Source organism: Amblyomma mixtum, chromosome 7 (assembly GCF_055824585.1).
Source record: "Amblyomma mixtum isolate Tamu chromosome 7, ASM5582458v1, whole genome shotgun sequence".
NCBI classification, from domain to species: Eukaryota; Metazoa; Arthropoda; class Arachnida; order Ixodida; family Ixodidae; genus Amblyomma; species Amblyomma mixtum.
The window spans coordinates 89,950,211-89,975,213 of NC_143018.1; the positions used below are offsets into that span (position 1 = coordinate 89,950,211).

At 44.5% G+C, this 25,003-nt stretch overlaps 2 protein-coding genes across 2 annotated transcripts in view; one reads left to right on the plus strand and one right to left on the minus strand.

Annotated features, from left to right (window-relative positions):
• LOC149336795 (sodium-coupled monocarboxylate transporter 1-like) overlaps window positions 1-25,003 on the plus strand; it is a 66,791-nt gene that overhangs the window by 33,715 nt on the left and 8,073 nt on the right. The window contains exons 8-13 of the mRNA XM_089553142.1: window positions 1,127-1,215; window positions 1,515-1,624; window positions 1,700-1,767; window positions 3,644-3,730; window positions 6,831-7,006; window positions 24,168-24,271. Coding sequence (XP_089409268.1) covers window positions 1,127-1,215; window positions 1,515-1,624; window positions 1,700-1,767; window positions 3,644-3,730; window positions 6,831-7,006; window positions 24,168-24,271 — 634 coding nt within the window. The remainder of the gene's footprint in view (window positions 1-1,126; window positions 1,216-1,514; window positions 1,625-1,699; window positions 1,768-3,643; window positions 3,731-6,830; window positions 7,007-24,167; window positions 24,272-25,003) is intronic.
• Window positions 16,383-17,655, minus strand: LOC149336796 (uncharacterized). Its single transcript, XM_089553622.1, has 2 exons — window positions 17,646-17,655; window positions 16,383-17,296 (listed from the first exon to the last, which is right to left on the minus strand). The coding sequence occupies exons 1-2, from the start codon at window positions 17,653-17,655 to the stop codon at window positions 16,383-16,385; spliced, it is 924 nt and encodes a 307-aa protein (XP_089409748.1).

A 25,003-nucleotide genomic window follows, 5' to 3' on the forward strand; every position in this document is an offset into this window, starting at 1 on the left:
AACAAGACACGCTCGTGGAATCTGACAAATCCATACAAGCTCTGTTACTCCCTGTGGACTTGTGTGCACCAAAGACGGAGCAAATTTGGAGTCTGAAGAATAGCTTCCCGAATCCCATAATGCCACTTTGGCTTTATATTAATGCCCACTCCTTTTCTCTTTTACCGGAGCATCGAGTTCACTCCTTTGCCACTACGGGCGTCATGTCTTCTTCTGCTTTACTGAAGCAGCAGTCGCTCATTCCAAAATAAGCTGTTTCTAAGCACGCAGAAAAAAAATGCTCGGACAATTTTCAACGTACTAAAATCTTCAGAGGCGTAAGCCGAGGACACTATGCCATGATGACTTCGAATGGATGTGACATCACACCGTTCCCGTGGCTATATCGATACCAAAGTTATACAACTTTCAGGGATCTTGTGTTAATTACGCTTAATTACACATTTTTCTATCTAATATGACACAAATCCAGCGTTTTCCCGACCATTCTGTGACAATTTTCACTATGCCGTGACGACTTCCGGTGGATGTGACGTCACACTGTCCCCGTGGCTATTTCGACGTCTGCGTTATTTCGACTCAATTTTGACATGTTTGACTATAATTATTTATCCAAATACTCTACAGTCATCAAACGTAGCTTCTGTGTTCATTTTTTCCTCCTCTATGTGAAGCAACGATTCGTTTTCTCCTCTCATTTTTAGTTCCCGAGTTAACACGAGTTAAACGCTTCCAAAGGTGTGACACCCTCTGCTAACGGACGACAGTATGAGCGATTTTAGGCTTTCGCCTTAAAAAAGCTTGAGAATGATGCAAAGAAAAAACAATTCGGCTACATGAAGTGTTTTGAACTCCTGCCTTTGTTTCGGACGGAAAACGGTTCGGGCGTCTCACATATAGTTCCGCCGCATATTACCCCAGTCTCGTAAAAATGATCCTGTTTCAACAGCAGCCAATATGCTAGTTCGACTTTTATGCGGAACGTTTTTGCTCCTGCCAGCTGGCTTGGGTCAAGTAACACAGATTTTTTACCTGCGTCCACAAGTTTGAAGCAAAAGACTGGCCATCATTTTGCCGTGAAGTCACACCGTGGTAATCGAGCGTTTCTTTTTTTATTTTGCTGCAGTTGGTGCCTTTCTACGTTGTGCATGATTTTAACGGCTTTCCTGGGCTTTCTGGTACCTTCCTCGCTGGTGTTGTGAGCGCGTCAATCAGGTATTTCTTGTGTTCGGCTATTTCTTAGTTCTCAAATTTCAAACCTCGATTTTTGAAAAACTCTAACTTGTGCGCGTAATCCTTACCGAGCTGTGTATGTTGTTCAATGACTACATCTCGCTATCATTTTCATTCTGTGGTCTCATCAAATCAAGCATAGCATGCTCAAACAAACTTGTACTGTCAGATAAGGAGCTTGAAACACTTGCTATGCATAAATTTTTATACTTGTCAACATTTAACCCTTCTAACATGCTGTGGTTGTAATTGGCTCTGTTTTTTTTTTTTTTTACCTGCAGTACCGTATCTTCGATGGTGAACTCTCAAGCAGCCGTGTGGTACTTCGACGTCGGGACGCCCTTCTTCAAGATTGCTGGTCCTCACTTGGATTGCACCATAAAGACGATAGGTGATGTACTGTGAACATATCCGTAGAGTTTCGCATTTGCAGCGCGAATTCACACAAGCGTCTTCGACTGAACAGCCTTCGCAGTTGGGGTCGTGATGACGGCTCTCAGCGTGCTGATTCCGTACCTCGGGTCAGCCATGTCGGTAAGAGCGTCAACATTGCTGGTTGTTCTTCCGTATTCCGCTCCATCGCCTGCTTAAATACCGTACCACATAACTGAATGCAGGCACGATACTGACAAAGAATCAATAAGGGCTCCGCGTTACCAGGACGATTGCAAAGAAATACAGCGATGTAAGTGAGTAAAGACAGAACATACGGTGCGGTGTCTGAGCAGCATTTAAGCTTGATTTAGGGCCATTTGTTAGGAACTGGTACACGTAGTCTTAGTTCTATAAGAGTCAAACAGAAATAGCGCAGAGGCAGAAGAGGGACAAGCAAGGACACATGCTTGTCCCTGTTCTGCCTCTGCGCTATTTTTGTTTGACATGTGTTACCAACAAGCCCAAACTACAACTTTAATAGGTAAGAGTCACCTACCGTCCTCAGTCGCATTATTCACAGCAGTTCCTGAAATCAGAGCGATTGTTTAGAAAATCCAGCATTAAATCAGCCACGTTCGTCTTGATGCTACTCCTCACAACCGACGCCGCTTACACGTGGCATGTCCTTGGGTCGCGTTCGCAGCGGCTTTCTATCGGCGTTCGGGCGCGATTACTCCAAGTTGAAACGTCGTGAATTCAGGATTGAGGGCTCATACCACTGCCGCCGCGGTGTCATAATGTACATGCAATATGTCATATTGAGTCATTCAGAGGTAGCCTCTCCTTTCTATTTAACCTTAAACTCTTTGGTCCCCCTTGCTGCTTCTTTTATCGTTTGATTAGAAATTCAGCACCACACAATGCCATTCGGAGCAAGTCGCCGTCACACTTCGTCTGCCATGCATTAGCGATCGCATGGCAGCGGCAGGAGCTCTTCATCGCAGAATTCACTTATAAAGTGAGGACTGAAATCATGTTTTAGGCCTGAGGCGACATTTGATGCATTTCAGCACAATGTTTCAAACCGGTGCAGCCAGGTCATGTGGCGACACAGTTCTGCAACTCTTTCTTTACTTTTTGTTTTTTGTTCTGTCCACGATGTAGCTCTTGAGCGGTCTTTGGAAGCAATGAACAATGAGCATTTATGATTATAAGTTGTTTTTAAGTGTTCAAAACGACTAAACGCTGACTCAGCTTTTCTGCACTCAGAAACGAAGATAGCTGCTGCAAAGTGCGCTGCACCTGAATTATGTCGTCTGGCCTATTCGTGGTTTCATAAGTGGGCTGCCATCTTTTATTTAGCTTCCTGTATATTTGTAATTAGGTCGCAATGTACCGTAATGTAGAGCGGACGACTGAAAATAATCTTGCTGAAAGACAAGCCAACCCGCATGCGCCAGCTCGGGAAAGCTCTTGACAGAAACGTCTAAGCGAAAGCAGCTGCTGTATTTATATTGACAGTATAATTCCGGTGCCACTGTGCACTCAGTGTTCATTAAGGAGGTACCGTTGCATGTGATTGATATAGCATACATTTACCGCACGAATTACTGAGCAAGTCACCATCCAGTTCATTTCATTTCCTTTCCTTGGTTTTGCTGTACGATCCTGGAGACTTTAATGGCCCCCTCGTTTTTTAAGTTTATGCTGAGTTTACGCTACCCTTTCTAAGTTTATGCTAAGTTCAAGATTATGTCTGTGAGAAGTGCAGACATTCATTGGAACTGTGGCCTAATTGGCGGTGGCTTCCTAAGGGCGAGCTCACACTACGAAGGCTCGTCACCTGGCCGCGTGGCCGTACTGTCATGCCTGCGAAAGGCGTAAATCCCTCTGCACTGAAATTTCAGTGCTCGGCAAAAACTCTTTGCGGACCCCTGCAATCCAACATTCTTTATAAGATGTATGTAACTATTGAACGTAAGGCTTGGTTCTTTTAAGCAGAACAGTATACTCTGGTCTTCCGCCCTGCCTGCAGATGTTCATGGCCGTTAACGCGGCCATCACCGGCCCATTTGTGGGGCTTCTCGTACTCGGCCTCACCGTCCCGTTTGCCAACAGCAAGGTACGTCGACGGGTGGTATAAGGAAGGTTCTATAAAAGAAAATAGCCCAACCCGGAGAGATGTCTCCACCGTACTTACACGTGCCGCGCGTCGACATTTCCCATCGCACTCCACAACGTAATGTTGGTATATGATTGGTTTAGAGGGTATAACGTCCCAAAGCAACTCAAGCTCCGGAAATTTCGGTCACCTGGGGTTCTTTCACGTGCACTCACATCGCACAGTACACGGACCTCTAGAATTTCGCCTTCATCGAAATTCAACCGCGGCTGCCCGGATCGAACCCGCGTCTTTCGGGTCAGCAGCCGAGCACCATAACCACTGAGCCACCACAGACAACGTAATGCGATGGAACAACAAAAACTTCCTGGGAAAGTGGCTGGAGAGACGTGATAACGCTTTTGTATGGAACGCTCGCTCAGACCTCTAAAATGCACCGAGAATGTCTCAACTCCCTACAACCGTATTAGTGCGGCTAGCATACCCTCGCTGGCCAGCACTTTTTATCAGAGCCACAGCGAGGAAGAACGCGCCGCTTCAGTGTTAGGTTCCCAACTGTTATTTTAATCGCGCCTCTGTCGCGTCGAGATGCATCATGTCAACTTCCTAAACTCTAATGGGCGCCGCACGCAGAGGAAGTTGCAGAATGTAAGCAGAGGGCACCACGAGGGTAGATACACTCTTATTGAAGTGTAGGATTAGAAATGAATATAAAGAAAATGTCGAACTTATACACCGATTTATAACACCTTTAAACAAATATAAAGAAAAAATGCCGAGCATGGTGACAACTTCCACCACCTCGTTTTAAAGGGAATGCTCCTATCTTCCATCCATCCATCTTCCGACAGCAGATGTCGATAATATACATTTGTCAGCAGTGACTATGAGAGTGGCTTTGGTGACAATCACCGACGCCCGCATATAATCTCTCAATAGCTGTCGCTGGAATATGACACTAAATGGTACTGCTCTTTCAGCGAAACTTTTTTTGCGGATTGTGTTCTAATAAATACATGTCTATTTTTCTTTCGTATGAAAGAATTTCTTAGCAGCGGCCTATGCCAGCCACTAGTGCGTTTAGTGTCCAAGCAGCAAACCAGCAGCCACCATTTGCGTTGAATCCAGCTACTCTTGTAAAACAGAAGGAAGAATGACCAGTACAAGCATCTAACGATATACCACCTTTTGAATTTCTCTGCCCCTCATTTCCAGACAAGTTTTTTTTCAGTTACTGCAGTTATAGTATCAAAGATGAACTTCGCGTGTTATGTGCGCCATGTGAAATGTATTGGACTGTTTGAGATGGGCTCCTGGAACTACTCTCCTTTCGACCGGTGTTACCGAAACGCGCCGTCCGACCACCCACATAATTACGATAAGGCCGGACGGTCCTTACTGAAGCTACTAACCACACAATAACCACTTAATGTCAAAATAACATTTTACTTATTCCGAAACGTAGTACCGAAATTTCTGCTCACTGTTTCAGTCCATAGATGCGCTCGTGGGCTACCATTTGTGACAGATTGTTTCTTATATAGGAAATCATGTCTGGAGTAAAGCCCGTATTTTCTTTTACCAGAAAACTCAGGCGCACAATTTAAAGAAAGAAAACTTAGAATTTTAAACCGATCATCCCACTTGAGTAGCCAACGTGGCATTAAACATCAAGACTCATCGCCGTCATCATCGGAATCCCTCTAAACATGTTACCTTGGCAGGCCTGACATTAGGGGGCCATGTTCGTCGCGAAACAGACTTTGTCTAAAATGTCCAAGCCAAAGTAGTGTTGTTCACATGGGTCTGCGACATCGGAGATAAGGGGGGTCATCACGAACATCATTACCGCCCTAAGTGCGCTACTGCAGAAAAGAGGCATCTCTCAAGTGTCTCCAATTAACCCTGTCTAGAGTCGGCGGCGGCCACCTTATCTCCACAAGCTCCCGAATGTCATCCATGCTTGCCTGCTCTTGGAATACTAGTCCGATGCCCTTAAAGACCATTGCTTCTCTTACCTTCGCATTACATGCCCGGTCTAAGCCTGCCAATGCCGATTTCGGTTTCTTCTTGATTTCAACTAGGATGTCCTTTACTCGCCTGTGTTCCCTTACCCTCTCTGATCTTTTCCTAGCGTTACACCAATCATTTCTTTCTTTAGCTCGCTGCGTTATCCTGAATTTACGTAAACATTTTAATTAGCCTCCAAGTTTCAGTCCCTTAGGTTACCACCGGTAAGATTCAGCTGTTGTGTAATTTTTGTCCAAGGGTACAGGTAAACTGTCACTGTTATTACTTTTTGTACTAGATGAAATCGTTGTTGCCAATTTATCTACCTCAGAGTAGTCGCAGTGAGCAAACACGTTATCGGCGTTGAAAAAAAAGGGCATCATATTTGACATGTGATGACCATCTGGACTACAGCAACGATTGCTACTTTTGAGCGCATTATAATGATGACGAATGCGTTGGCAGAGAGGTTCATTGCCATGAATCCGGTACAGTGCTCAGCCAGATCCGCTAAGCCTAGGGGCTTTATAGCGCTTCAGTGACAGGCACTTAGTCGTTCTTTGTCTTTTTTACATCACGGATGATCGCAACGCACTTTTCAGCGAATGCGATAAGCAATGCGCTGCATTGTACCAGCCAAGAGATCTAGAAAACTTTTCTTCGAGTTCCTATCACTGCTATCACCAAAAATATACATTTGAAATGCAAAACATCTATAACAGCGCTATAACTTCCACGAAACACGCGGCTATTGCTTTCAGAGTATAAATAACTACCTTTTAGCAGGTTTCAACCATCTGTTTTCTGCGCTTCAACTTTCAGGGCATAGAAAATATTCCTTCAGCGATGAAATTCAGTTCGTACAGAAGGCACAGCAGTACCCACAAAAAACTTAGTTAACAACAGAGCGGAACAGCGCAAACTATCAACAACATGCCAGTTTCAGTGTATCGTATGCTGCGTACATCAAACCAGTCTCACGAATCACAGTGTCAAAGGCAAACCCTTCCCGCACATTTCTTCCAACGCAGTAGGCAATGCACTGGAACTTCTTTGCTTTCCGCAGAAACAGTGTTCAACTCTTCCGCAGGGTGCCGGCGTCGTGACGCTTCTCATGGTTGCCTACCAGCTTGCTCACTTGCTCGTCAGGGTTAACGCCGGTGTCACAGAAGAGAGGATGCCCGTCAGCTTGGACTACTGTGCAGTAAACGTTACAGAGGTTGCTGCAGGAAACAGGAGTGTCACCCTCGGCGTTCACAAGGAAAGGTACTGTGCAAGATGCCGTTTTCCGTGAGGCGCTGCCGAGAGCTGTGGCCTGCCTGTAGCGTGGATGATGTGTTGTTCGACGAATTCGAGGCAAAAAAAAAATTATGTTTTAGTTTGAGTTCACTCGTCACAATCGATAAGCGTAAGACCACTTATTGTTGAGTCATAACATTTTCTTCTGCAGTAAATTGGTCTGGTTTATTGGGGCTTAAAGGTGCACTGAAGAGGAATCTGAACTCGTCTTTTTGCCGCGGGAACTCGATCTACACGTTTCTAGCATTCTTAGAAACTGCGACTTATTGCCCTGTATGGCCGATTTCCCAAATTAAATCGAATTAACGGCCGGCTCCCGCCCTTTTCTTTGAATTCTGCCTCGTACGGTGGGCGGAGTCGACCAACGCGTGGAGTGCCTTTCACCCAGTCCCGTGGCGGCTTGCCGCTCTGCCATCGGCGGAGTAATACGTAGTAGTCCGTAGTAGCAAATAGTCCGCACGTATTTTTATTTCTGCGGGCTTATTTTGCGGCTATATTATCTGCGAATGAAACTATTTATTCATGGAAACCTAAAAAACAAAATAAAGCGAAAGCAAAGCCTCCACGGAGCTGGCTGAAAGGAACTTCACGCGTTGGTCGACTCCGCCCATCGTACGAGGCAGAATTCAAAAAAAAGGGCGGGAGCCGGACGTTAATTCGATTTAATTAGGGAAATCGGCCATACAGGGCAATAAGTTGCAGTTTCTCAGAATGCTAGGAACGTGTAGATCGAGTTCCCGCGGCAAAAAGACATGTTCAGCATCCTCTTCAGTGCACCTTTAACGTCCCAAAGCGGCTAAGGCAGTAAATTAGTGAGTAACAAAAGATTGGGCTGCCGCGGTGACTCAGTGGTTATGGTGCTCGGCTGCTGACCCGAAATACGTGGGTTCGATCCGCTGCGGCGGTCGAATTTCGATGGAGGCGAAATTCTGGAGGCCCGTGTACTGTGCGATGCCAGTGCATGTTACTGAACCCCAGGTGGTCGAAATTTCCGAGGCCCTTCACTACGGCGTCTCTCATAGCCTCAGTCGCTTTGGGACGTTAAACCCTATCAACCGAACCAAACCAAAAGATTGCGGTGCTTAAAGGGCTCCGAATTACTCATCGTCACTGTGCTTATTTAGAAATTTTGACGTAAACATATGAAAATACTTATGACGTCAAACAGGCAAATGAGGTGGCGCATCGTGTTCACCAAAGTTCGATGTTCGAAAGGCTAATGCGGAAACGTATTTCCATAGTTCATTCACTGCTCTCGAAGAAAATCAGATCAATGCAAAACCTCTCGTTCAGTATGGAAGAACACCGCATGTGCAGGAAGCATTACAGGTGTAATACAACGTGGACAAAACATTTTGAAGGAAGAATAGACAAGGAGTAAACGTTTAACCGACTTCGAGATGCCGCATTTTTTGTAAGACTTCGTTCATGTACGCGCAACAAGTTCCAGTGACACATCCCTTACAAAAATGGATCTCGAGTTTCTTTTGAACATGTATGGGGAGCCTAATGATTCTAAAGGATCTCTATAGAAACTCGCTGTCTATCGAGTCAGCTCATTAAGTAGTCTATTTACTCTTTAACGAGACCTAACTATAAAATTTTGCTCTGTACGCAGTCAACGGAGATTCTTTAGAATTGGTCCTATAAGAGTTCATAATGAGTCAAATTTTATAGAATTTCTTTCGTGCCTTCACTATATGAACTCGCTCCGTTCGCAGTCAAAACAAATTCAATAGAATTTCCTCCGTAAGACTTTATAATGAGTCGAATTTTATAGATCGTGTTTTGTGCCTTCGCTATATGAACTCGCTCCGTTCACAGTCAAAACAAATTCAACAGAATTTCCTCCGTAAGACTTCATAATGAGCCAAATTTTATAGAACTTCTTTCGTGCCTTCGCTATATGACCTCGCTCCTTTCGCAGTCAAAACAAATTAAATAGAATTTCCTCCGTAAGACTTTATAATGAGTCGAATTTTACAGAGCTTGTTTTGTGCCTTCGCTATATGAACTCGCTTCGTTGGCAGTCAAAATAACTTCTATAGAAATGGCTCGGTATCGCTTCAAAATGAGTCAAATTTTTTAGAGCTTGTTTCGTGCCTTCGCTAAATGAATTCGTTCCTTTCGCAGTCAAAACAGAATATCTTGAATTCTCTCCGTAAGACTTCTTGAGCCAAATTTTATAGATATTGTTCGCAGTTTTCACTATATCAATTCGCTCTAAAAGGCGGTAAAATTTTAAATCAAACTGCACATCAGCAAGCTAGAAATAATTCAACGCAAGCATATAACATTAACTTTTCGAAAGGCACCTCTGAATCGACGACCGATCTCAAGAAAAGTTTGGCAGAACACAGCGGCAATGCATTCGTTTGCTTTCTTGAGTAAAAAAACAACCTCACCGCCGTTACGATCACTTGAAATCTCCAGAAACTGGATCAACAAAGCGTACAAATACCTGTAACGAATATTTTTTTCCTCATTGAAAGACAAAATATGATCAGCTCTCACTACTGACTAATGAGCATGAATAGGAGTAGCCTTGTACATCGTTGTCATTGCATTCGCCTTTTTTCGAGTTCTTGATGATTTGTGTCTGCACCAGTTGTTTCCTATTTTTTTCTTTGGCGAAAAAATGGGCCTTCTTCCCGTAGCGTCCTGTCTATAGCATAAAAGCTGCGCACGTGCTCTACCACGAGCAATGTTTGCCGGCCAAGCACACGACGCACTGTGCGACAGTAATTCGGTGCAGTATTAGCAGAACATTTCCAAAACTTCGTAAGTCACCTTTCCAGCATCGCAAAAACACTTTTACCATGGCGTTGCGGCTCGCGAGGGTCGGGAGTTCGGTGCAGCACTGAGGCCTGGCAAAGCTGCGTTTCACCGTTCCGTCGCGACTGCAGCGTGGTGACGGTTCATTTCACCAGCGAAGAAATGGCTTGACAGAGTTGCGCCTAATTCCTTTATCGCCGCAACAACACAAGGCAGAAGCGTGCACAAGAGGCGCGCGACATTTTTCGGACAATATATTTCTCCAGCGCTGCACCCGATTTCTGCCGCCCCCCCCCCCCCCTTAAAAAACAAATGACCTCAATGGTAAAGACCCCTTCCGCTGTAAAGAGAAGCTGACTTCGTGAGTTTTGCAAAAGAGTAAACCTGTAGTTGAGACGGGCAGCCGCTACAGTAAACAGGCCCATTATTAAGATTATGTTCCTAACGTGCTTTTTTTTTTATCTTCGCTAGTATCTGTAGACATAAATTAATAAATATTGTTTGTTTTAAGCGCTTCCACACATTTTGCAAGAGACCAGCTATAAGGTCTACAATTCAACTTCACTGTGTGACGAAAATTCTTTTACCATGCTGGCATGGCCCCACCTTGAGTATTTAGTCGTTAGGTGCATATTAACTATATGTTAGGTGCAATGCTGGCTTTTCTAGTCCGAGCAGATGTGCGCGCGCTTCATGCGGACGCCTACCGCGCAGTCTGATAGTCGATCCTCGACTCAAGGACGCTGAACCAGGCGTTGCCTTCTCAAGGGAGGGAGAAGCGTCTAGAACCACGTTGTTAGAAATGCCAGCACTTCTAATTATGAGTCCTGCCGCACAGAATGAATTTCGCACCCCAGAGTTACCGGCTCTCCCAAGGAAACCGAAACTCCCTCCAGGAGCAGCGGCAAAAAAAAAAACAGTCACACCGAAGCCAAAAAAAAAAGTCACACCGAAGCCAATCCAGTCCAATCCCAAAGTCGTCACCAGCGGTAGGGCCATGGAGGAAGGAAACCATAGGAGAGGCCCTCGCTATCCGAGCCGCTTGACAAAAAACGTGGAGGAAGTCACGTGGTTCTGCAAGGCTTACTGGGATTCCTTGGCCGACGGCGCAGCCAATAGCAGCGTTGGGCGCAGCGGCGTCGTCTGCTTCACGCATCACCCATGTCGGCAGAGCCGGTCGAGTAGAGTTGGAAATCCGCATTTTTATTCGATCGTTGTGGTCCGCGGGAGGCACAAAGTTCCAGAGGTTTGCAGTCGGTGCTGGTCTTCACTGCTGTGCGCTTAGTTCATTCAACATGCCGTCTCGACGAAAGCGGTTGTTTTGGAAGCCCGCGACAGCTTTCTCTGAAAAGGCTTGGCGCTGCAGCTTCGCTATTCTCTTTCGGCTTTGTGCGGTTGCGTCCCTCAACGCTGCTAGTCTTGTTCCAAGGAGAAATTGACAGTGCCGACGGCTCATAAAGCGATAGACGACGGTGACACGCTGGTTTATGGTTAAGCAGCGCGGGAAGAAAAAGCCATTTGCGAGTCGGCGCTTGTTTGGTGTATGTACCTATATGTGTTCCTTCATTTTTGTGTATTTTTCCCGCGCTGTTTTAACCACGAATGAATACAAACTCGTCCAGACTGTGTCCTTGTAAGTATACCCGTTGTGTCTACATTCCCCTATGCATGACGGAATTGTTGGCGACCAATATGCGTGGGCCGCGGTGTGCTCACCGAAGCGTGCAGTGCCAAGAAAGCCGCTCCGCATCCGATGGTATCCGTCAGCAAAGCGATACGCGAAGCAGTCTGAAGCGTACCAAATGTTTACTGTACGCTGTGCTAGCGATTTGTCAACTGCGTGCAAATTTTCTCCGATATGGACCCACTGGATCGACCGACCCGCGCTGCTGTCTCGATCGAGTGCTGTTGTGCGAGCGTAAGGACACAAAGCCGGGTTTAGGAGGCGGAGTGTTAGGTTTAAAACATTTGCTCTTAAGGGTGGTGAAGTGTAAGGCCATGCCATTGTCAGATTGAGTGTACCTCGCAACTTACCGTTTACCGAGATGCCGAGTCGACCTGCGACCACTTCGCCGAGTTGCACTTTCTTGCATTCAGTTGATTAAACGCATTAGTGAAGTCCAAAATTTGTAGTTTATTGGAAAATCAAAATATGAGCCTTGAAAAGGCTTGATACAGCATGACACTTATTACAAAACATAGCTTGCTATCTGAAGCCAGCACAATCTTTTAACAAAAGTGATAACACTCGTGTATGGAATGAGAACACACATAAAAAGGATTCAACAAAAAGACTAGAAAGAAGAAGAAATGCACAACTGAATTAGATCACTTTGTAACCATGAACTATTCGAACAGAGAGAGTAAAAACATATAGGAAGGCAGTAAATGAGGGCTTTGAGACAGAAAAATATTTGTGGACCGATCTTGCCAAATTCTGTGAAATCTTTCATTTCTCGGTAGTTGTTTCTGTATCACAAAGTTGATAAAATTTAAGCAACGTAAATGCAAAGTAATTGGAGCACTGTGTGGAATTAAGGGACTTGAGAAATTGGTAACAGCTGTCACAGCTGGTGGAAGAAGTGAATCATTTCCCTCCCTTCTGCTTCATGTATTCCTTTCTGTAATGTATGCAAAGAAAGAGAGTACCCTGCTGACACTATTTCTATTGTTGCATTGTTGTATTCCACTCTTATCTGCCTAGCCTGGAACAGTATAGAAATAGCAGTTTTCTGTCCAATTTTCTGTTCTGTTTGTTGTGTGGTATGTCGTACTTGTGTGCACATGCTGTTCTATATTTGTCAAAACCACGAGCCAACCAACATAGTCTGCACATAAGACGGGCATTTGAGCTGTGCACAACTAAGGCATGATGACAGCTAAAGAATGATTAATATAGTGTACAAATTGTGGCTGGTAGAATGATAAAGTTTTCCTCTGTATGCGTATGTACCAAGTGCACGTAGAAAAGTGTTTTCATCATTTAAGAACATGAATTTGTTGCAGGTTGCGAAACTTATATATTTTATTTATTTACATATACTGCAGGCAGTTTTGGCCCAAGCAGGATGGGCATACAAATGTAGAATTCAACAAGAAGAACATATACAATGCGAGGAAGAACACATGGGAAACAACACATTTCTTAAAAGAAAAACTATATGATAAAACTAATATTGGGTAATAAATGGCAACAACACGTCTCATGTATGATAAGAATGCGAAACGCATGACAAATAACTCTTCTGGAAGGAAAACAGGATATGTTAAGTATGCAAAATATGGCTTTCTAGTCCTTTCACAAAATCTTTGCTCTTAAAAGTGTTGCGTGGTAAAGAATTTCCTTATATGCTAGAACTTATATGCTAGTGCTTACTCTGTTGTTGCGTGCAGTGGGATTATCACCCCCTTTTGACACTACTAGTTTGAAAGGCCAAAATCACCTTCAGTTGTGTTGAATATCTAGAACTAAAATTGTAAGTATGGTATACTAATTACTCTCTTGATTATTCCGGCTTCTATAGTATGAAAACCTTGCACTCCACATTTTTACAAAATACGATACTTCAGTCACCCTGTACCCTAAAGGACAGTAGTGCAGGCATGCTAAAGAAAGCTCTGGGAGACTGCTAACTGCAGCCCCTATTCTTGAACATCAGTGACCAATAGTACATGGCCATGTGTGAAGCTACAGCATGTAGATTCATGAACAAGAACTAGCATTTGCACTCTGCATGGACATGTACTGCTGATGCTACTTAACTGACTTATTTTTGAAAATGTGCGTATTGTTCATTTACCACAAAAGACAAAAATCTGAGTTTAGGAAGCTGGTAATTTCTGGTTGATTCAGTAGCAATCAAGCTAAATCAAAGCCCTGATTACTCCTGAAAAAACTGACAGTGACTACCATCAAGCATGAGCCTAAGTCGGTGGTGTACAGGTGCCGTCAAAAGTAAAAATTTAATCATTGCCCGCTCAATTCATGCATCCTTGAATACATATGTGCAGACTAATTGGGATTGTGCGAATTGCACTGAGCACCAACAAACATGGACCATTATGCTCTAGATTTAAAGAAATTAAATTTTTTTGACAAAGTCGCCTTCCATTTACTTTTGACGGCGACCGTACATGACGCATTCACATTACAAAGCTATTCTTTTCAATACTCAGTATGACAGGTTGTAATGTGCTCTAAATTGTGAGCGGCCGTTTGAATAGAATTTTGTCTTGACAAAGTCAGACATTTACCGTATTTACTCGTGTAATTTGCGCCCGCACTTAGATTGTGCTCCCCAAAAAGTTCAAACATTTAACTGGATTAAAAAAAAAAATACTCGCACATTTTGCGCACTATGTTGAGCCACACCACTAGCATGTATACGCGGGTGCGAACTTTGCGCCCTTTACCCGGCTTGCTCACGCTGGCGGTCGCTATCCCGGACGAACAGTTGCGCGCGCGCCCAAATCCAAAACTCTACCGTACCGCTTTTGCTATACGGTTTGCCGCTAGTCAGCCGGGCCACACGCAAGGGCCCCGTTTTATTGCCCGTTATCTCCTCCCACTGCTTACTTCGCGATTGAATCTTTGCGCGTTTATTGCTTTGAGCTAAGCACGTGCCTTCATGACACCCCGCGGGGAGCTACATAGAGTGGGTGGGGAGGACGAGTCAACCTTTTCGTTTTGCCAGCGAGGGGTGCCAACCTTTTTTTTTTTTTTTAGGATGTGTTCGGATAACTCGCTTGCGCGTAAATTGCGCACCCGCTTTTTGGAGCCCTAATAAAAGAAAAAACGTGCTCAAATTACGCCAGCAAATACGTACGGTGCTCTATGCCTTAAAAAACTTCTTTCTGATTTATTTTGCAAACGAACTATAGTTTTAAGGAATCACAGTGCTCCCTTAGTTATAAAACAGTGACACTTCCCAGGCGCTATGGCCGAGATAACAAGAAAAAATGCACCGCCATCCAGATTACTGCTAGGCGCAAACATTTGCACACTACAAGTAATAATATCAAGTGGAAATGATGCCCCAAAGAAACTGTGGTGTGCTCGATGCTATAGATGACAAGGATCTCTTTATTTTCTTCTAATGAAGGAGTGCGTAAGCTGATAAATAAATAATCATGTACAGTAAGCAGAGTTTCATCAGAGCCATATATAAACCGCAGCCAGTTTAGCAGTAATGATTACTTTTTATCAGTGCGGGAATACTGTAGCCGCGCTACTCGATCATAACGCTAAAGCCATTCATTCTATTTCTTTCATGAACACCTAAAACGTCATATTGAAAGCATACATGCAGTCAATGCTATAATAAAGCACCTTCTCAATAAGAGCATTTCTTTCCAATCTCTTGAGAATGTATCGAGGTGGTTCCTCACCTGAAGGGGGACGGCATCCGCACGTATACGAACTACGAGCGGCGACATCCGATCGAAGTGCTCGGCCAGAAAATGTTTTGAAGGTCCATTTTGCTGCTTCCCAGTCGCATTGGCCTGGTCTAACGGCCTCAGTCCACTGCCTCCTTCGCTCTGGATCTTTCGGAAACCTGTTTGAAAACAATACTATTCACTGCACTCGGACAAAGAGCCACGAATAAGTCCGGGGCGGTACGAATACCACGTTCACGCCGTGTCGCGCGTTATGTTCTGCGAGCATGCATTTTACTCATTACGCAGTCGATTAAATACGAAAACAAAATGCAGTATACTTACGAGTGGAAAGTGACGCCCGGTTCTTGTCCTGGCGTGCGCGACCGACGCCCAGGAACGCAGCAGCTGGGCATCGCAGCGTCTTTGTTGTCAATCGGAGCAGAAGCCTCACTTTCCGCCGTGTGTGACAGCTGCCGACAGCCAGGCGCGGCGCGAAATCGTCTGCTCGCGCTGCTCGCGTTGATCTTCGCGGCGCTAGCATGCCATTGGCTGAGACAGCGGCCAAGTGTCATGGCGGAGCCCTCACTTCCGGCTTCAAAAAATGTGACGTAGCAGCCTCTCCTCTTTTCCTTCTTTCCTCCATGGGTAGGGCATAGCCTCCTCTATTTTTTCCGTGCCCGCTCAATCGCGGGAAACGCCGTTGTTAGGCGCCGTTCGTGCTAGTACGCGAAGCTGCCGACGAGTGGCGCGCGCAGCCCAGGATGGAGCAGACGACGCGGCAGGAGTTGCACGCAGCGTAAAAGACGGCGCGCAATTCTGCTGCTGTGTATACTCCTCTCCGTTTAGTAAGATTGATGTGCGGACACGATCGTTAAAGTGCTAAATTGTTTTTGTTAAGCCTTGTGCACATGTACTTTAGTAAAAGCTGCTCATCAAGGAAAATATGAAATCGGCGGCCGGGCATACGTATCGAACGTTGCTCCAGTACCGAGATGAATGCCTAAGTTTACAGCCATATCGACGGTAATTGTTACTGTGCCTCTTTGTACAAAACACGTATTCTTAGCATAGGTCGTATCTGACCCAATATATAAGCAGAAACATTAAGGAAGCATTTTTGTGAGCGATGAGTGAATGGAAAAAAATTTTACTGTCGTATATAGAATAAAACATACATTCAAAAATGTTTTCACAACTTCAAAATCTTTCTAGATAGAGGCTTTGATGTCAGCGGTTTCACTACATCGTTCCTGTCCGTCACCGATAAGGCATAGTTCGCAAAAACAGGGCGGAAAAACTTTGCGCAGATGAGTTTCAGAAGCTGGCTGTGGTGGTCATTGGACGCAAGCTCACATTTCAGTGCTCCATGTTCTGCAAGAGCCTCAACTGCATTGTTGACTGCAGCTTGCAGGGGTTTTGATAAGAACCGTCTTTTTTTGAGCAACACCTCGACGTAGCTCTTGAGGGCGTACAGAACATACAAAAACTGCGTTGAAGGATTAAGGAGGCCTCCTCTGTCCTGAAGACGGATCAAACTGTCACTGGGCACAGATGAGGCTGGTCGCGTGAGAAGAGCATTGCAGCTGCTGCAATCAATTTTTTCTTGAACGACGCGAGCCAAATAACCTCCTAACATCGCAAGTGCTGCAGTGTCTGGCGCTGGCAGCAACGTTTTCTGTGTCCTGAGAAGGTCTTCAAGGAGACTTTTCGCCTCCGGTGGAAAGTCGTCCGCGCGCTGGGTGACTGCAAGTTTCTGTGCACTGTTCAGTGCTCCAAGTGCTTGCCTTTCCGTTTCTATTACGTTGCTGTGTTGGGAAGCAGACACTAACCCAGTTTTTAAGGCCTTCTCTACGCCAGCGAGTACCGCTCTAGCATCTGTCTGATCATTGCTTCCTGCAGACCGCCTTAACCAGCCAAAAAACGACTCTATGGGGTCCGAAGAAAACTTTCTGGTCAGAACAAACTTGAACCCCTCTTTAACAATGAGGTATTTGACGCATTCAACGTTTGATTTTGTCGTCATCACAAGCGCTTGATATGTTTCCTTGCTTAGGAACTGTTTCGCTTGGCACTTCTTCGGCGCCTTGTGCAGGCCGTCTGCTTCTGTCGCCGGCCGGGCTTCATTCAGCTAATTCGAAATCTGTTTTTAGCGCCGCTTTATTCCGGGTTGCTGCGCATTTCAGTGCACAAGGATTAGGCGCGTTTTTGCTAACTTGTTCCGACTCTGAGTGTGCTGGTTTCGTCGATGTTGATTGTGTGTCTTAGGAATGTTCGGTTAGAGGACTGCGCGCTTTCTTGCATAGTTGCGGACGTCGTTTTTGTGTTGCCGAATGTTTGCTTTTATATACTTTTGGTAATGGCTTAGGACGAGTTGGTCGTTTGTGGAGTAGGCAAAGGCCACATTTATTCCGCGGCCGCCGAAGCCCCTGCAGCCGGCCGCAACTACGCGCACGTCCATCCATCCTTCCAGTGACTCTAATCCATCCTGGGCTGTCAGCGCCGCCCCGCGGAGAAACACGGCGGAGTCAGACGGCGCTTCAGCAGCCTTTGACCAGGCACAGAAAAAATAGAGGAGGCTATGGGTAGGGTGGCCTAGCAGCGGCGCCATGTTCTTTTTGTTGCCGGCCGGCCGGGTGGCGTTTCGGGCGTAGTTTTTTTTTTTGTTGCTGTTGCGCCTTGTGTGGTGTTTTCGTGCTGTGGTTTTCGAATGTGCTACAAAATTGGTGCCTGACCTGCGCGCTTCGAAAGACCTTCTGAAGCACCTGAAGTTCTTCTCAAGATATTGGACGTCGTATTGCGCCCTGCACCACGCCGTGACAATGCCGGCATCAACGTGGAAGAACGAACGACCTTGTGTGATTGCTTACGAATGTGAGTACAGTTCTTGAAATTATCTTCCAAAATGTTGTACTGGGGTGCGTGAAGTGCTGTAAATGCTGCTGGGTGTTGTCTGACAACTTCTTCGGAGTGCAGTAGAAGTTTGAGTTCGATGCAACGGCTTCCGCAAGTGCGCTGTTTGCACGTGACCGCGAACCTGTCACACAGCCACGGAAACCGTCGCTTCGCGCTTATAACTTCCTCTCCGCAGCGACGAAGTTGTGACATGGAGTACAGTTGCATGTTTTTTACTCTCATGATACCGTTGTGCTCATTATTGCGATGATTGGGACTAACGAGCGGAAAGCACTGTGTTGGAACGACGTATGCTTCTCAGTGGCAGTAGTTCCCGGCGTTTAGTTTTTCGTATGACGCGGTCTGTGCGCACGACGTCGTGATCTTGAACCGGGAAAAGTATGCGCACGACGCGACCTTAGCGCCCTCAGCCGCGGCGGCGCGCGCTCGATGTCGGAATGTCGGCTCGGCCGCCGCGCTAGCAGACAAAACTAAGACGAAATGCGATGTATCGCGACTCACAGATATGGACGTGGAGAGTGCCTTTTCGGCGCATTCAGACTACTGAAATCGGCAGCCGGACGTACTGCTCGGCGCGGCGTCGTGTGGTGCTGCTGCATGCTCACGCTGGCGTTGCAGTCTATTCTATTCCGCTTTATTTGAAGTCCTTTTACGGGGGTATCCGAATTGCTGACAGCGAGATTCGTGGCAGCTGAATAGTTGCGCTCAAGAGCACAACGCCGTGCTCGTGCCGTATCGCTCCGAATCAGAACTGACAACAGTCAAACCCCGACCCTAATCATCGTCGGGCTGACCCGCGCGCGGGACTCGATTTTCGGTTGGTGCTCCTGATCACATATAACAACAAAGTCTACGACATACGTCACATTAAGTTCTAGTAGTTCACAATGAAAAAGCACAGCCAGGCATGCGAGGAAACAGTGGTAAAGTAGAACTAGTTTTCCGGCAATTTATTAGAGGGAACAAATTATTTCTTTCTATTGAGTAAAAGTGCAGTGTGTGGCATAATAAGTCGTAACCAAAACTCCCGTGCCCGGTGGGCCCAAACTCAATTTGCATGTATCCGGCTTTTTTGAGTCCGCTGCTACTGCGGCCGAATATGTTTGCAAAGGAAAATTGGGTGACTAGTAGATCTACCGCAGATAGCCATGCAGATAGATAACCATGCACGCCGACGTACGTGTGACATTTTGCGCTGAAATTGTCTGAAGTGACATCTTTTACAAAGCAGGAAGGAGCAAATCTCTGATCCAAATCGATCGCGGATGGCGAGCGAAAAAATGTGGGAAGCAAAGCAACGTCGCGCGTAGGAGACCGTCTGGCGCTGGACGCGGTTTGCGGATGCTGCTTGCTCCGGGTCACATAGTAAGAGCAATTCATTACGGTACCGTCGTCAGATCTATGCGGGAACACTTGGACAGGGCAACGTACCACAAGGAAGCGGGGGAGCATAACCACGCCTACCGCACCCGCGATTCATTAGTATCACCAGCATGAGCAGCGGTAGCGGCACACAACGCCGCGCCGTCCGGCCGCCGATTTCAGTAGCGTTTAGAGGGATACTTCGGCATCGGGGGGGGCACGGGCTCGACAGCCGTAGGGAGCCTACATGTTGCCTGGCTGTCGCCTGACATGTAGGCTCCCTAGACAGCCGAACCAGAACAGTCTTCATCGAGCGCGCGCCGCCGCTGCGCCGCCGCGGCGCTGAGGTCGCGTCGTGCGCATACTTTTCCCGGTTCAAGATCACGACGTCGTGCGCACAGATCGCGTCTTTTGTATTGTATGTGTGCGTGTGTACAGTTTATAATTCCAAGCTGCACAAAACATGGTCTGCCGAGTCCACGTTAGAAATGCTCACAGTACTCAGGCCGTTCAGTGCCTAGAAGTGGAATGACGATGTAGCTACAACCGACTAAAGTTGCGCACGTCAAATGCAAGAGGAATGTTGCCGATGAGTTTCGCCGCGAAAATAAGTTTATCAAAGAGAGAAGTACTGAGACTTGGATTTAGCCGAGATGTTCCCACTGTAGTGTCTGTAGTAGATGTATGCACTGTAGTGTCATGCCGTAAAAAGCTTATTATTTTATATTGTGTTTTGTTATGTCTGTGGTATTGGTGCTGATTCATTTGCCTGGCTGTAATCTCACTGCTTTTCTGCAGCAACTGGAATATAGCTTTATTGATCTCGCTACCAGAGTGCTAGAGATATCGTGAGTTTTTAATTTATGTAACTGAATGGAGTAATTTATATGGATGCAATGGATTATACTGGCTAGCAGTTTAAAATAGTTATGTGACATTGTAACGCACTTGCTATCTTTCTACAACTATTTCAGCAGTGTCAATCCAGCATTAGTGGAGCAGGGAAGTGAAAAGTTTTCTAAATGCAGCAGGATCAGAATCCATCCCTTTGCTTAACGAGGGGGTCGTCGGCATCACCATCTTGTCAGATGTTTAGTGAGTGCAATTACTGTGTTTGAGTAGCCATTCCGCAGATGTAGACGCTTTGTGCTGCCTGTGAGCTACTGAGGTTGAGTGACAGCTGTTCTCAGTTTTCACTGCACCTAATTTACTTACTGCAATTAATCAGTCACTTGTAAAACACAGAAGACAGGTGAATTAGTTCTCTAAAAAAAGTGATTGTGATTGTCACTGCATTATAGTGCCAATAGATATTCTGTATTAGATGAATACTGTTACAGGCTAATGTAATAGTTATTCATTCTTATGAAATGTTCTAGTCTGGCAGCAGTATCAGTCACAGCTGGGTGGTGTTTATAGTTCTTTTGGAAGTGTACATGCCATTTATTTTGAAATCATACTTTCTGTATTGTGCTGTTAGTACTCTTCAAAGCTAGATCACTAGAGTACTACTGCTTGTAGATTCTGATCTGATTGATGCTTTTGTTTGCATTAGTGTGAAAGCAGTTGTGTGCTAGGTCTCGTTGACTGATTTTTTTTCTTTGGCCTATACGCAGACATCTGGGTACTTCAAACTGGCAAGCATGGGTGGTGCCTACCTGACACCTCCTCGTCTCTGCGCAGACAAGAATGATGCACCTAATAATCTACCGGCCATGTCACATCATTGGCTTACTGCAAGTGATCAGCACAGTTTATGAATGGAAATGCTGGTATCTATGCAATTGAATTATTGTACTGTGAGATATGCACTATGAAGGTCACATCCAAAGAATAGATGGAAGTGCCGATATGAACCAACAGCTGTCTCCTTTTGACCAATTTTTATTTTCAGAATAATGCACTCAATTAAAAGATATGAATTCTAAACTAAATATGTCTATACCAGCATAGTTAGGAAGTCAGATCTTGTATCAAGCATTTGCATATTTTAAATGTGTGCTTTGAGTTTGTTGTTAATATCCCAGCACATTTATCCTCCTTACTATTTACTACAAAGGAATGAAATAGATTGGTTTTCGAAATATTTGTTTTGTTTCTCCTCTAAACCGAATATAGCTTTTCTTCTCATTTTTCTTTTTGTTCAGTTCACTTGATTACTGCAGCATATCATAGTTTTCTTTAGCAGTGAATTTGGCAGCCTGCTTATGATGGTCTCTTAGACTGTTGGGCAAGCTGACCGTTGTGAATCCAGGCAACACTTAAACTCAGCTCAGGAAAGCATATGCATAGGTATAGCAGCAGTTGAGTGAAGAAAGGGGGCTGTAACAGATGACATTCACAGTTTATGTTGTCACCTAACAAGGATTATTGAGCAGCCAACTGTCAAGCATCCTATTGTGGCCACCCTGTATTCCCTATGGTTGGATCAATTTGTACATGTGAAGCAATGTAGGAAAACACAAGTTACATATATGTAATGAAAGAAACCAGTTCTTTTGTTGGCACAGTCAGAGATTTGATGTACAGCTTTTTTGTGGTTAATAGCGAGTAGTGCAAACCAGTCTGAATTAAAATGCCAAGAAAGGCGCGCCCTTGTAGCAAACGGTAATATGCAGGATGGCTATATGGGTCATTATTGCTCAGTGTCAGACATAAAGTACTCCTTGAAATTTGCATCCTCATGGAACGATTTTTAGTCATGTAGAGTAGAAATGAATAATGTACTCTTTGTTTTGTGATTCTTGTACTTTACGTCTTGCTTGAATTAAGAATTTATTCCTGCTCAAAGGAGTACTGACACCTAACTTTTGGGTGCATGTTTTCTGCTTTGTAATGATTCGTAAGGCATGGATTATTATGTGGCATTCTAGTATGCCCGCTAAATAATTTACAGTTGAATTTCTTTCTCATGCTGTTTTGGTTTCAACAGCCGAACGATGACTGTGACATCAAAGTGTGCTTACAGGTCTCGCGAGACATGAAGAAACTGTGATATAATCACTGCTTTGTCCTTTTAATTTGCTACAATGCTAAAGCCAAGCAGCCTCAACAGCCGGAATGACAACAAATGAAGAAGCAGCAATTTGCTGTTTTTTCATGCCTCATGTGACCTATAAGGGCACGTTAACGTTACATTCGTTGTTCGGCTGTTGAAACCGAAACAGCATGAGAGAAAAATTCAATTATAAATTATTTATAGTTTGCAGCTGAATACCACCCGGTGATCCAAGCGTAGTAGTGTCTTCCACATTACTGTGGAGAAGAAAGCATGCCACCAAAATTAGGTGCGTGTACTGTTTTAACAAGAGGCAGTTTAATTCTGGACAGTAGATCTCACGTGTCCTCTTCAAAACAATTGTGACTCCTTCATCATGTTCACTCTGTTGTGCACGCAATCCTTGGGACAGCTGTAAATGATATCCTTTCAGAATACTACATAAAGATATACAATGTTTTCTAACTTTTAATTCTCACAGAATGAACATGCAGCTAGCCTTTTGCTGTGGCTCCGACTAGCATTGTGTACCTTATGTAGGGCATAAGTGAATAAAATTAAGGCAGGCATATACTCAGAGCTATTGAAGGCAGAAGGCTAGGCAGTATTTGTTTGAGTCGCTACTCCACTGTTTTTTCGTGAAAACATACTCTCTTTGAGGTGTGAACTTCGTTGCACATGTGGCGCAGAAAATGAATCTAAAATTACTTGATTGTCTCAAAATAAAATGTGCTCGTACTGTTCGTGTGCCATGTCTCCTATAAGTTTCATCATAAGTGCTGCTAATTACTAAGGCTCGCCAGGAGCTGCAAACGTTCAATTCCATAAGCCGCTGTAAAAGTTGCTAAGTGAAATAAAGTTGGTTGATTGTATGTCGTGTGCTGTTGCTCTGTATGATTTCTTGCATGCTTACAGCAATCAGTGGTTACATCATATATGTTACATTGTACATGCTGGGCTTCTATAGGAATGTGGTGGCCAATTAGTTATTGGAACTCATTACTCAGATCTTATACAGTGTCAAAAGCATCACATTGCAATGAAATAAATGCATTCCAATGGATTTACATAAAATTCATATAACTAGTTTCAAAAGAAAGTTGTTACAGTATTTCTTTTAAAGGATGTTAGCTGTGTTCCTATAACAATGCCGTGGCCAATTAGTTATTGAAACACTGTACCCAAATTCTATACAAATTCAAAAGCAGCACATTACAATGAAATGAGTACACTCAAAAGAATTTCTAAACAATTTCTCAAGGAGTTTCTAAAGCAAGTCATTACAGTATTTCTTTTAAAGGACATTAGCCACATTTCTACAGCAATGCGGTGGCCAATTAGTTATTGAAACTCTGTAGCCAAATTCTATACAGATTCAAAAGCAGCACATTACAATGAAATGAGTGCGCTCAAAAGGGTTTCTAAAGAGACTCCTCAAGGAGTTTCTAAAGCAACTCATTACAGTTTTTCTTTTAAAGGACGTTAGCCGTGTTCCTATAACAATGCGGTGGCCAATTAGTTATTGAAACTCTGGACAAAAATTCCATACAGATCTAAAAGAAACTCATTACATTTTAATGAGTAAATTTGAAAGACTTTCTAAAGAATCACAAAAGCAATTTTTGTAAGGGATATTCCTTCCAATTGCTTAGCAAGACAGGCTACACGTGCTTTAATTTTACGTTTATGTCTGTTTTGCAGTGCGGCCGAAGTGTTTCCGTTATTCCGGCTGTCCTCCCACTGGAGCAGCTTCTTCAGTACATGCGCCACGTACTTTGGAGGACTCGCAGTCAGCCTTCTCTTAGGTAATTTTCTTGTTCATTTGTAGCCTCTTTTATCTGCTAGAATTTCGCTGTTGGCAAAGTGGGTTATTCTGTTGGCAAGTTGGCAAGTTGGGTTATTCTCGTGGGCATTCCACTGACCGCTCAACTCTGTTTGATACGACGTTTGATATGACATGCCCTAGGGTGAGTGTCATTACATCATAAATTTCACAGAATTTTTTATGAAAAATACCTCCTCAAGAAGCACCCTAAAATAACCTTCTTTCTTTCTATTCTGTTCTACACTCCGAGGAAGACCATAGGAACTTGACAAAACGCACAAGGGAACCCTACGATAATTCACTTAGGTGATATCGAAGAAAACCGCAAGAAGACTTTGAAAAAAATTTGTTCACGAAAGGAGGATTTCAGGAATATAACTTTTCTCGCAACCAACGCTGTAATGTGCCCACTGCGGCAACACACGCCGTCTAGCTATTTATGATCATTAAACCATGATTCATACTGCAGCTATCATGATTTGCCTAGCAAAAGCAAAACAAAACTATCTCGGTGAGGAACAATCGACGTCAGTGTAAGTAGGCACATTGACAAGCTGTCTTTAAAGTCTGTAACGTGATTGCCTATCCTAAAGTTCCAATCATGCTACTTGCAAAACAAAGTTTTAGACAGTCTATAGAGTGTCTATAGAGTTCTGTCTATAAAGTCTATACACTGTCTATAGACAAATCCTAGAGAATAGTCTGTAGGCAA